General features: G+C 48.7%; 1 protein-coding gene across 1 annotated transcript in view; it reads right to left on the reverse strand.

Moving 5' to 3' along the window:
• Positions 1–203: 203 nt before the first annotated feature.
• The window catches only part of BDKRB1 (bradykinin receptor B1), a 52,113-nt gene continuing 38,532 nt past the window's right edge, over positions 204–13,784 (reverse strand). Inside the window, 2 exon segments of the mRNA XM_004332167.4 lie at positions 204–2,082; positions 8,485–8,631. Coding sequence (XP_004332215.4) covers positions 1,014–2,072 — 1,059 coding nt within the window. The 5' untranslated portion in view covers positions 2,073–2,082; positions 8,485–8,631 and the 3' untranslated portion in view covers positions 204–1,013.

Consider the following 13,784-nt stretch of genomic DNA (forward strand, 5'->3'; position numbering starts at 1 on the left):
GATTTCTCATTTACTTTTTTTTTATACTATAATTATTTCGATCTACGCAAGCTCCTTGTGGATAGGCTCTCTAGCTAGGTCATCTCTCTAGTCCTAGCAGTTAACTTAGAACATTTTGGATGGACAGGCAAGTGGAAATGTAACAAGAGATGCTTACTGGAAACTTGTTTCCTGCCGCTGTGACAAATTAACCATAAACTTGGTGACTTAAAAACAACACAGATTTATTATCTTCTGGTTCTGGAGACCAGGCATCACTGGGCTGAAATCAAGATGTCAGCAGGGCTGGTTCCAGAAGGAGGCTCCAGGGAGGATCCATTTCTTTGCCATTTCACGTCTCGACAGGGGACCTGCAATTCTTGGCCTGTGGCCCCTTCATTGTATCCCTCCAGCCTTCTCTGTCTCTGACACTTCTGCCTCCTCTTTTTATAAAGACCCTTGTGATGACATTGGGTCACCCAGATAACCCAGGATAATTTTCCATCTCAAGATCCTTTGCTTAATTACATCTGCAAAGTCCCCATTACCCTATACACATTTACAGGTTCCAGGGACTAGGTCCTGGTGATCTTGGGGGACCATCATTCAGCTTATTACAGTAGTATTTATTACGTCAGTAATAGTTGATGAGGAAGTCACACTTCTTGGCTCCCTGATGCTTACTTTTTAAAATAAATTTATTTATTTTATTTATTTATTTTTGGTTGTGTTGGGTCTTCGTTGCTGCGCGCAGGCTTTCTCTAGTTGCGGCGAGCGGGGGCCACTCTTCGTTGCAGTGCGTGGGCTTCTCATTGCGGTGGCTTCTCTTGTTGTGGAGCACGGGCTCTAGGTGCGCGGGCTTCAGTAGTTGTGGCTCTCCGGCTCCAGAGCGCAGGCTCAGTAGTTGTGGCGCACAGGCTTAGTTGCTCCGCGGCATGTGGGATCTTCCCGGACCAGGGCTCGAACCCGTGTCCCCTGCATTGGCAGGAGGATTCTAAACCACTGTGCCACCAGGGAAGTCCCTCCCCGCTGTTTTAATTCTGCCAGAAAAGTTGAAGGATTTCTTTTCTATGGGACGTGGATATTGGAGTCAGTCATCTAGGGATGCATCGTTTATAAAGTTCCCAGACCTTGGTCCTGAAAAGCCGGCCCAAAAAGACATAAATCACTGGATTCAGGCAGCTGTTCATGAAAGCAAAGAAGTTGGCCCATTGCAGGCCCAGGTCGGTGAAATTCTCCCAGAAGCAGCCTCTGACAGCCCGCACCTCGAGCAGGAATTCCAGGAAGGCAAAGAAGTGGTAGGGGGTCCAGCAGAGCAGGAAGGCAGCCACAAGCAAGAGGATCAGGGCCGTGGTCTTGCCATCCGTGGGCCCCCCGTGCCTTGTCTTTCTGACCTGCCCCCGCCCTCGCAGGGCTGCCAGGATGTGACAATTGAAGAAGACAATTGCAACCAGTGGGAGGAGGAACCCCAGCACGTTTAACTCCACCATCCTTGCAAAGGGCCAGGCCTCGCTGGGGTACAGCAACACACAGGCGGAGATGTTCAGTTCCGGGACAGCTTGGACGGAGCGCAGCAGGAACGTGGGGATACTTAGGAGGCCCCCCATGGCCCAGATGAGCACGCAGGTGGCCTGAGCCCACCGCCGTCGCCGCCGCCTCCGGCTGGCCATGGGGTGCACCAGCACGCGGTAGCGGTCCTGGCTGATGGCCACCACCAGGAAGATGCTGATGAAGAGATTGGCCTTGATGACACCGTTGACCACGCGGCAGAGGAGGGCTCCAAAAGGCCAGTTGAATTCCTTCCAGATGTTCTCTGCCCAGAAGGGCAAGCCCAAGATGAACACCAGGTCGGAAGCCGCCAGGTTGGCCAGGTAGATTTCTGCCGCGTTCAGACGCCGTCGGGCCAAGAGAAAGATGGACAGCACAAAGAGGTTTCCCAGCAACCCACAGAAGCAGATGGTGATGATAAATGTGGGTAAGACTCTATGCAGCAGGTCCCAGGCTTCCTGAGCACTGTCGCAGGACGTGGCATTTGGAGGCGGGAGCTGGCTCTGGTTGGAGGACTGGAACTCCAGGAGGGTCCAGGAGGCCATCCACGGTGACCTGCAATGAACATCACAGAGCATCACACGGGAGGCGGCCATTCTAGCCCGCAGCCCAGCCAGTGTGTCCCCAGTTTTGGAAAATAAAGTTTTATTGGCACACAGCCGCATCCATTCATTTACCTTTTGTGTTACAACAGCAGAGTTGAGTGGTTGCAACAGTGGCCCTTTGGCCTGCCAAACTGAAAATACTTACCCCCTATTCCCTTAGAGGAAAAGTATGCTGACCCCGGGTATAAAGGAAAGGACCAGGGCTTTTGAAACCCGAGTTCAAATCTTGACGTAACTACTTGTTGTGGGCCACTTAGACCAACTGACTTTTATTTTCCTTTTTGAACATTGGACCTAATTGTATCCCTCTTGTGGGATTGTGGCAAGGACTGGCGAGTGTATCTGTGGAGAGCTTGGCCTGGTCGCCTGGCTTAGAGGAAGCGCTCAGTGGAAAGGGAGGACGAGTCTTACTTACAACCATACCATTGTTATTAGCAGTGTTTCATTACACAAAGTACTGGCACAAAGTAGGTGCTCTTGTGTGATTGAAGAAGCACCTACTTTGCGCCAGCACTCTGCCAGGTGCTGGAGATCCGGGGAACGGGGCCCAGCCCCCTGGAGGTGCTCGCCATCTAGAGGGAGGCAGACATGGAGACAGTGGTCGATGACCGAAGATGGAATGAAGCAAGGAAGAGGCCCGGCCCTCAGGGATGCTGATCCACTGGGACGGGGACCAGTCAGGTGGAGGAGGTGAGGGCAGTAGTGGAAGGTGGGGGGTTTCTGGCACTCCACACCTAAAATCCCTCCTCCCACCTGGATGAGTTAATATATGCAAAGTGCTTCAAAGGGTTCCTGGCTCTTTGTAGGCACTTGCTACCCGTTAGCTACTGTTATCATCATCGTTATCCTTAGTGATGCCTAACAGTCCTTCCCTTCAACTCGGCGAAACTCATAGCATCCAACACAAGATATCGCGTAAGAGAGCTGATCTCGGGAAAATCTATTCGGCTCTGCAGTCTTAGGCAATCACTTTGTGTCTCTGAGCCCGACTTTCCTCATCTGCGGAGGACGTGATGACCTTCTCGCTGTGACACTCTAACCCACACACTGTGCCATTCACATTGGGTAAAATCCACGGGTCCCTCCATTCATTCATCCACTGGACAGGTATGTACTGAGCACACACTATGTGCTAGGCACTGTTCTAGGTGTTTGGGACATAGCCGTGAATCAAACGAGCAACACCCCCTGCCCTCAAGGTGCTTCTAGCCTTAGGGAGGAGAGAGGCGATGACAATAAGTATACTGAATAAACCTGTTAGCCGGGGAGGGGCAGCCTTGGGAGCGGTGAGATGTGATCAGGCTCTAGGTATGGTCTGAAGATAGAATCACCATGATTTCCAGTCGGATATGGGTTATGACAAAAGAGGAATTGCATGATGCTTAGATGTTTGGCCTGAGCCCCCGGAAATAGGAAGCTGCAGTCAACTGAACTGGAGACGACAGAGTGACGGTGGAGCAGGTTTCTTGGCGGGGAAGATCAGGGGTTCACATCTGGACGTGTGAAGGCTGAGCTGTCTGTCGGACATCAGGTGGGGATACTGGGGCAGTTGGCTACACAGCACTGGTGTTGAGAGACCACGTCTGAGACAGTGATACATCATTGGGAGTTGTAATCACATGGATGGTATTTGGTATTTAAAGCCACAGGACTGGATGAAATCACCAAGGGAGAGTGCAGGCAGAGAAGAGAATCAGCTGCTGGGCTGCCAGTTGACAGGTCAGCAGAGGACACGGGAAATGAAGGGTTAGGAGGCTATGACATATCCGTGGCTTACAGGGTTCTGACCCAGAGCATATGGAGGAGAAAGGACACTCTTCTTCTGTCATTGATTTCAGGGCATAAATCCACAATGAAGTATTTATTTTGTTATTTGGCAATACTTTTCAATTTTGCAATGAGTCCTTCTGGCAACAATGAGCAAAAAAAGAACGTTTAATGACAATTTAAGTCCTGAACTTCTGTCTCTCAGGGAAGTCAATGATGAATGTGTAACTTTGCACACACAATTTGTAATTGCATATAAACGAGTTTCAGTATTTTACCAATTGATATGGAGGTTATATTTGACAAGATTTACAAAATCCTAAAACATAAGATTTGTAGTTCAGAATTACTGAGCTATGAACTTTTGTGCTGAAGTTGATGAGGAATTTTTTTTTGGCCGTGCCGTGAGGCTTGTGAAATCTTTGTGAAGTTCCCCAACCAGGGATCAAACCCATGCCCTCGGCAATTAAAGCACAGAGTCCTACACACTGGACCGCCAGGGAATTCCCTTGATGAGGAATTAAAGCAACTCTAGCGTGCATTTTCTTTCTCTGCCGCCCATCGTAAATCAATTTCAGAAGACACTAAGTGCTGTAAAATGTTACTCAACTATTTGTTACAGCAGAGTTGAGAAATTTTGTAGAATTTTGTTCCAAATCGATGAGGAATCTTCGAACAAGTATTCGATGAGTGGAGCACTGAAGCAGCAGCTTTTAGCAGATTGTAGTTATTGAAAACAAAATTTTATGCAGAAAATAATCGAAATTTATAGCTAAAAAGGCAAGGGAGAAAATGATCAAACTGAGCGATGAGTGGTCAAATGGTGCACAAGATTTAATTGTTGAATTTTATAATGAGCTTTGGAATGTCTCAATTTGTGGGAAGCATCTTTTCAATTGGAGAAGTTCATATTTTGTACAAAATTGAGATGAAATTGGGACAGTCCCTGATCTGCCACATCTAAATCTGACAAAGCAATCAAAACTTATAAATAGCTACAACTTATCTGAAGAGTTTAATGTGGTGAAAATATTTGTTGAAGGAACTCGAACTAAGGCAAAAAGACAGCACCCGTGAAAATATCTGGGCTGAAATATTTACATAATTCCATATGCAAAGAATTAGACTTGAGAATAGCCTCTGCTTGGCAGAATTGCTCAGAGTTTATCAGATACCTCAACACCTGCAGAGAGAACATTTTCTTCATTAAATATTTTCTGGTCCAAGAGAAGAGTCAATTGAAGGTGCTAATTTAAATTTATTAACCATAAAATTTGAAGGAAAAAAAGTTCAGGCAATTATATGGAACCATTAAAAATAATAAGACCATATTGAGAGAAAAATACATTCTCTGGAAAATGCCAAAGACGTATGAGAGTCAGGTACAAGCCCAAGAAGCTAATTGTAGCACTTGCATATGTACCCAAACTAATTATTTTGCTTATGTTATTTTTCAATGTTCAGTTAATTAGCATAAAGAAAATCTTTCCTTTTGCCTTAATATATGTAGATGGATGAATACATTTAGACTTTTCTGGAAAAAATATTTTTGACTAGAGCTACTTTATAGCTCCATTAATGTAATATAACCAATCAGTTGGGGGGGGTGTGTACATATGCATACATGTATATATAATTAAATATACATATTTTTTAAAAATAGCTTTTGATTAGAACTACTTGATAACTCCATCAACATAATATAATCAGTTTTAAGTGTCTTGTAGTAATTTGCTTTGGCAGCCACAGGAAAGCAATACACTCAGCTACCTGGGGGCCCCTCCACGCCCCCTCCCCCTGGCAGCCCCCTTGTACTACGCACACATGTGGGAACTGCTTCCTAAGACTGCCGTTGGGCCTCATGCCATTCCTTCCCGTGTGCTTCTCTGCACGTGCTAAGGAAGCTCTATGTGCCATGGAAAACCCGAGCATCTTCGTCTCAGCCCCAATCTCCCACCGACGCTGGGGCTGCAGAGTAAGCCCCTGGTGCCAGACCCGACCCTTCACTGTCAGCCACACCTGTGATCTGTGGGCTGTGCTGGGCTTTAGGTAAACTGATCCTGACAACATGCCTGGGAGGAGGGATGGCTGTCTTGTGCCCATTGTACAGATGGGCAAACAGAGGTGAAGAGAAGTGAAGTGACTTGCCTACATTCATACGGCGATAGGAGCCAGTCTGTTTATACATGGCTCTTCTTCCAGGCCCAGCTCAGGGTCAGGCCTCTTTTACCTAGCGTGCTATGACCGTAAAGAGAATGGGCCTGGTGTTAGGGAGCCTGGGCTTGGGTCCTGGGGTCACCAAACTGTGATTCTGGGCAAGTCAGATAACTTCTCTGAGCCTCAGTTTGTTCGTCTGTAGAATGGGAATGACGGCAGTTATTACAAAGAGTCATGGTGAAGCTTGAAGGAGATTATACCTGTAGAATCCCCTTGTAGGCTGCAAAGCATCAAACATGAAGCTCAGATGATGATGACCACCACGACAATAATAATGGTGATGACTACGGTAGTAATAATGTGATGATAATGTGTCCTGGTCCCTCCGAGTGTAAGCAACCTCTCCTTCATGTGGGCTACTCTGGTGTCAGAATACGAGGTTGGAAAGTACCAAGAGACCCCTTTTCTGCTCTTCCTGAGCTGCGGAACAGTTCAGGGATTACCTGGCACCTAGCACACTAGGAAACTAAGGAACTAAAATTCCGGAGAGCCGAGTTCCAAGAGGGCCTGGCTTCTTGGCAGTGGGATTCTCGTTCGTCTCCAGCCTTGGAGCTTTCACCACCAGGAGGTTTAAGGAGAAGCTGGAAGGAGGGGAGCAGTTCGTTGTGGATGCTGAGACAGACCCCGGATGTGGTCTGCTTTGCTTCCCTCCCTTTCCTCCTCCAGGTCACCTTGAACGTGTGAGACAGGGGTCGAGTCCCCTCTGAAGTGTGGGTGTCTGGGCAGGAAAGGGTGGCTTGGGGAGGCAGTGGAGGGGGCCTGGCTCCTGTGTGCTCCTGAGGGACCACAGGTCAGCAAGAGGCAGGGGCAGCCCGGGCACCACCAGACAAAAACATGGGCTGTACCCCAGAGCCGTGCAGTCGGCAGAATGATGGTCCCCAAAGGTGTCCACATCCTAGTCCCTGGAACCTGCAAATATGTTCCCTTACATGGTAAAGGGGACTTTGCAGATGGGGTTGAGGTAAGAATCTTGAGATGGGGAGATGATGCTGGATTATGGAGGTGGGCTTGACGTCATCACGAGTGAAAGTGATTTCATTTATAAGTAAAAGAGGGAGGTAGCGGGCGGTCAAAGGCAGGAAGAGAGTAGAAGATGCTATGCCATTGGCTTGGAAGATGGAGAAGGCGCCGTGAGCTAAGGAGCACAGGCAGCCTCTAGAAGCCAGAAAAAGCAAGGAACGGCTTCTCCCTTCGAGCCTCCAGAAGGAGCACAACCCCAGCCAACACCTTGGCTTTAGCCCAGTGAGGCTGATTTTGAACCTCTGACCTCCAGGAATATCAGATAACACACTTGTGTTGTTTGAAACCGCTAGCTTTGTGCTAATTTGTTACAACAGCAACTGGACAGTAATACACGGGTCAAGGCTTCACCCTGCCCAGGAAACCAGGAACTGTCACCTATGCCACCAGCAGAAACCTCTTACTTCAGCTCGAATCTGATTGGTTCAGCAGACACTGCCCGCCATCCCATGGGACCCGGCTGGGTCCGTGGCCACGGCACGTGTTTGCTCAAGCCGAGCCTATTTTCAGGAGGTCGTCTTTACCAGCTGCTGCCTGTGTTTACGTAAAGTTGGCCAGAGAGGAGAAAGCTTCCTTTGTTGGTTCCGAGTCTTAGCTCTGATATTTGCCTGGCACATAGTACGTGGTCAAAACCCAGCAGATATTGATATGATCAGTCATATTTGATCTTACCTGAAAAAGTCAAGAGTGACATTGGGCAAGTCTACTAGACATGATCGATTCTGTAATTTCTATGTGATACTTTCTGAGTTCTGCACATTAGAACACTGGTGCGTGCTACTTCTTCAACAAATTAGCCTTCTTCAAATTAATTCCAACTTCAACAGTGAGGTGATGATAAAGGCATTTGAAATACAGACATAGATATTAAAGGATGTCAACCCAATCACATCATAAGATACTGTTTTCAATCCACAAATAACCCAACCAGTTATTGGCATTATGAAATTTTGTAAGCGATCCTGGGGAGACCAATTTGATTTTTATAAATTGGAATTTGTAGACTGTGACTGGTCAGAGTCCACACGGAGCTCTGATGACTGTATTCAGCTTCTCCATGTTTCATGCGACCTTGAGGTAAAGAGCTGCCGGATGTACTCTCCTGTTTCAAACATCCTTCCTCCTCCTCTTCTGGAAAAGCATCTAAAACCCAAAGTAGGCATGGAACACAGTCTCTTCAATGGATTCAGGATTACAACAACAGAAACAACAGAACAGACAGCTGAAACAGAAAACTGAAAACTCTGCCAATATTAGTTGTAAAAGGAAAATTTTTTCCCCTGAGATATGAATCTTCTCTTATATTTTACTCTGATAAGAGAGGAAAAAAAGATGGTCGTTTACTTACCCAAAGTGAAAGAGGTCACAACTTCAGCTGGGCTTTCTGATGGTGAGAGTGGCCTCTGGAGGTATCTTCTGTTCTGGGAAGCCCTGTGGAAGTGTGGTGGCCTTAAATTACATAACTCCTACTCCAGTGATGTCATCGGCTGGACTGCTGAAAAAATGAGTCTTTCAGACAGAGGAGACAAGCTGGAATTTTGAAAGAAAAACAACTTTGCACTTTAGGGCTGAAAAGTGATTACTCAACTACCATCTCCATCTTTAATTTCGTAACATCTGGGAAGGTCCCGCGGTCCTGCCCAAGAATGATATGGTGACCAACATGCCCTTAAAACACATTTGGGCGTCGCTGAGTCCCCACAAGCCTGAGTGATGATTCTACCCATTCGCACTGGGGACCTGAACGCTTGGGGCTCTGCAGCAGCTTTTGTGGGAGCTGACTTGAATGTCCACTTTTGAATTTGGGTCACGAAGGGTACATCACCAAGAATCCATCACTGTGGACCCCATTAAACAAACAGTGAGCCACAAAGAGCTTGACTCATGCAATAGGCAGAGCTGAGTAAGGTCAGATGCACTTTTCCATCATCTTCCCCGGCAGTTCTGAAGTCTGTTTTTGATGTAAGTCTGCGGATATCAAGTTGGACCACTCAGGGCCTCGTGTTCGGACAGTCTGACATTTCTGGCCTTTTTGAGAGTCAGACCTCAAGAGCCTTTGACCGGATGCCGCCTACTTTCTATCTTAGCCCTTAAAAATGAAGATGTTCTAATCTCCCTCCCTAAGTGCAGGAGAATGCTGCCACACCAGGGCTTGATTCCAGCTTCTGGAAAGTGACTCCCAGATCTCAGGCCTCAGTCCTCCCTACACCCTAGTCCTGCCTCTTGGACGCTCTGCTTGTACTTCTTGATGTCACCTTGAGCCTGCCGTGTCTGGAGCAGAAAATGTCCCCTTTGACCTCAGAATCTGGCCTCCTCACCGTGTTTCCCTTTTCTATTACTAACACCTCACTGGAGATAAACTGCACTTTTGAATTTCCTAGCAGTTTTCTCCCATTGCTGAACATCTTAAAATTGTGGAAGCAGGTTGAAAAAAAAAAAAGGACACCCCAAGGATCAGATGTGTATTTTAGGGAGGAAGCTGGAATTTATCTCTGGGGAAGGGCCCTTTGTATCAGGAGAGATCGGGGACTTTTTAGTCATGCAGATGTTAGGTGAGTGCCTGCCATCATTTTGGGGTAGATTTTAACTGGAGAAATGTCTCCAAATCCCGGTCGTCAGTCCTTCCTAATTAGTAACGTAGATCAGAGTCTCACCAGCCAGACCCGCCTTTGCAGAAGGTGGTTGGCTTTTCTCCCTTTGATGTGAGTTTACACAGGATTGTTTCTGAGAAGTATCTGCTCTCAGGAGATGTCTGCCGGCTCCAACACAGGTTTACCCACAGGATATCATGACTCCAGCCCTGCCGGGAGGTGGGGTACACAGGCCTGACCTTGGCTTTGCCTCACGTGGAGGACAGACTGTGAGAAGTGGCCTGTGCGTGGCAGGGCCACGTGGCCAGGACTGTCAGTATGTCACATGCCACTAGTGAGGGCTGAGTAAGTGGCACTGTGACAGCCCTGCTGAGGCCTTGGGGAGCCCCACCCTGTGGTGGAATGGAAAGTTCTCTGAAGAAAATGGTTGCTTCCACTGTTGCTTTCTGGGATGGGAAAAGGGAAGTGGGCCTTGGTGCAGGGAGGAGAGGGTCTCCTTCTGCCTCTGGGGCTGTGGGGTGTGGGAGCCTGAATTCTGGGGTCTGAGGGCAGGGTGAGGGAACCCCACGTGTAGGAAGGGACCACAGATCCCTGGAACGTGGAGAAGATGGGAGGAGGCTGAGAGTGACATGGCAAAGGCCTGGTGTGAGCTGTTCTGGGTGGAAGTCCCCTGGGCACTGGGACCCTTGTGGGGACGTGGGCATAGGTATTCATAAAAGCAATAGATAGAAGTCACAAATATTAGTTGACATGGCTGAAATGAAGACATCTTCATAGATACCCAAGAAAAGTATAGTAACCCATCCCTAAGAGGTAGTAAAAGTAATGTTCATCCACGTTTACTAAATAATTAGGCCCCGTTTTGTGAACCATAGAAATCACAATTCTCCGATCATTATACCAGAAGAAGAATGCCTCCGAGTTCCCGTGAAATCTGTATTCTGATTGAGGATCGTACAGCGGACTGTGAAATGCTTTGTTCACTAAGTATGTGAGCTTAATATACGTTAGTTAATAAAACTGATTCTTTTTTTTTTTTTTGCGGTACACAGGCCTCTCACTGCTGTGGCCTCTCCCGTTGCGGAGCACAGGCTCCGGACGCGCAGGCTCAGCGGCCATGGCTCACGGGCCCAGGCGCTCCGCGGCATGTGGGATCCTCCCGGACCGGGGCACGAACCTGTGTCCCCTGCATCGGCAGGCGGACTCTCAACCACTGCGCCACCAGGGAAGCCGCCTAAAGCTGTTTTTTAATGTGTTAAAAATTATTTTAACAGATTTAAAATGATTATTTTAACTAATTTAAAATGATTTACAACAGAGACCGTTATAAGGCACGAAGAGGTGGCTGGTGGAAGACCCAGAAACAGAGGACAGCCTGGCCAGCTGGGCGGGACAGACCGACCCTCCCTGAAATCGCCCTCAGTGTTAACGCAGCGGGACCCCAGGCAGGTACGGTTGGGCTCGGACTATGCTCGATGCAGATTCAAGGAAAGGATGCGCCGGAGTTGTAGGAACTTGGGGACAAAGAGGTTATGTCCCCGCTCTGGCATTCAGGATCACTTTCCGGCTCTCCAGCCGCTAAGCCCTGGAGTCACTTGGTCTCTTCTCCTTTCTAGTCACATCCAGCAGCTTCTTCAAGGTCAAAGACTCTGGTATATTTCATCCAGCGCAACTCTACGAATGATATCTATATGACTAGCCTCTTGCGCGGGGGTGTGGGCGAGGGTCCTACTCAGCCCTTAAAATAGCTGGCATCTCTCTTACAACCTCCACTGCAGTTAAGGAAAGAAAATGACCGCGGGGCGACTTCCCACCAGGATGAAAGGCAGCGTTTTCGTTTCCGTCTAGCTAGTGCTCTTCCCCTCTGCCCAAGCCTTCCTTCCCATCTTGGTTTTAGACACTCATGCAGCAAATAAGCCTGCAACAAAGAACCCCAAACCCATCTCCTTGCTTTCTGATTTTTTCCCCTTCAGTTTATCCTTGGGCTAGATGAATATTCCCGAGGGACTTGGATTTTGTCACTTCAACCCCCCTGGAATTCACAGACTCCTTGGCAGTCCTGCTGTATCACCCAGAGCCACCTCTACCTGGTTCTTCCATTCTGGCTGAGAGGGAAGTCCCATGGGCCTAATGCATCTGGACTCACCGACCTGTGAGCGTTCGCTAGAAATCACCCTCCCAATCCTCTCTTTCTGCTTCACGTGCATGCATCATTCAAATCCCATTGTAAGCTCTGCTGCTTTGTAAGCGCAGGTCTGAACGTTTTTCTTCCTGTTCTGCGAACACGTGGGGAGCAGCTCCATGGGGCCAGGGGCGAACTGGGGGCGGGGGGCAGAGAGGACGTCTCAGCATCTGTGCTGGGCCACTCACGCTCGGGTGGATCTAGCAGGTGAGCAAGCAGACACCTGCAGCCCTGTGTGGCAAAGGCCACGGCAGAAGAGCACCGCACAGCTGCAGCACGAAGGGGGCAGGGCGGGGCAGGGCTGGAGTAACGGGTCATGATGCCAGGGAGATAAAAATAAACTCCTCCGTGTAAGTTTAACAAAACGCAAAGACCCAGAAATCAACAGGGAGACAGCTGCCAACTTGAGTGTGTCCTGGGCATTCAGGCGGTGCAGGCACTGCCCTGGCCTGAGTTCATGGCCGTTTAGAAGCTAAGGGTTCTTGGGGCCTGTCACTCTGCAGAGAAAACTCCGCTGGGACAGGGGTTCCATGGACCACGAAAGTTTAAGAAAGTCCACAGAAAACTCTCCATCCCCACGTTGGTCTTGCTCTGGGAGATCAGGTTTTCTCAGCTGGGTAGTGGGCTCACTAGAAACCTCCTCTTAGGGAAGCTGGGAGGATCCCATGAGCTAACACAGCCTGGAGCTTGGCACATGCTGGCACTCAGGAAATGCCCCCAGGGGCAGCACTCAGAAGGGGTCTGCCAGAGGATGGTCAGCTATGTTCCTCGGTGTTCTACAGCCCAAGTCAGACCATGGCATGTCCTGTCTCGGGCCCAGGAGGACACTAAGATTGGACAGTGGCCCTCAAGGCCACAGCGCCCCACCCCCTGATGCATTTCTGAACACCCCTTTCACTCTTTCCACCTGTTCCCTGGCCTCCTCGCTCTCTTTTGAACAAGCCGTGCTGTCTCCTACCTCAGGGCCTTTGCACTGGCCATTCTCTCTGCCTGGAGCGCCCTTCCCATAGGGACCTGCACGCTCACTCCCTCAGGTCCTTCTGGTTCCCACACATCCCCCCCCTTATCAGAGAGCCCTCCCCTGAAATAGCCTTCCCTCCGCCTGCCCAGCTTCACTGTTTGTTACAGCCGTTATCATCACCTGGATATGTTCGTCCGTTTATCTTTTACTTCCTGTCTCTCCCAGCAGAATGTGAGCTGCACCGGGCAAAGGGTTTATCTCTTTTGATTAGAGTCATGTTCCCAGCTCCTACAACAGGGCTCACATGCTTAATAAATATTTGCTGAATGACTTCATAACTCTATTTATTTATATACAAGAATATCAACAGCTTGTCTCTGTATCAACATGCATGTCCCAAACCCCTTGTGGGTGCCAGGTCCTGTGTGGGCACTGGAGGGACAAAGGTGAATGCTGTCCCCTTGAGCAGCTCTTGGTCTGGCTGAGCACAAAGACAGGCAGACATCCAGTGACTATACTTTGTGGAATGCAAAGTGGCAATGAAGTGCCAAGCTTCTGTCTGAGTGTCAAGACTGAAAGGATTTAATTCTGCTCAAGGCAGAGTTGGGAAAGTTTCATGGTGGAAGGATATTTGAGTGGGGTTTTGAGAGACGAATAGGAGTTTGGAAGTCAGGCAAGCTGAGAAAAATATTGTAGATGGAAGGACCCGCATGCATACCATAAACACACATGTGCACAGATGTGTTTGTGGAACACTCACTTGGAACTTGCAGTCAGAAAGCCCAGGTTCTAGCCATTCCCCTAGCCCGCCCCATTTAGTCTTTCTTTATGTGAAATCACATAGCTCCTACCCTGGGGCAGGCCCTGTGCAGGTGTGCCCCCGAAGGCTCTTGGTTTGGTGCAGGAAAGGAATT

The sequence above is a fragment of the Tursiops truncatus genome, chromosome 2 (assembly GCF_011762595.2).
Source record: "Tursiops truncatus isolate mTurTru1 chromosome 2, mTurTru1.mat.Y, whole genome shotgun sequence".
Taxonomy (NCBI): domain Eukaryota; kingdom Metazoa; phylum Chordata; class Mammalia; order Artiodactyla; family Delphinidae; genus Tursiops; species Tursiops truncatus.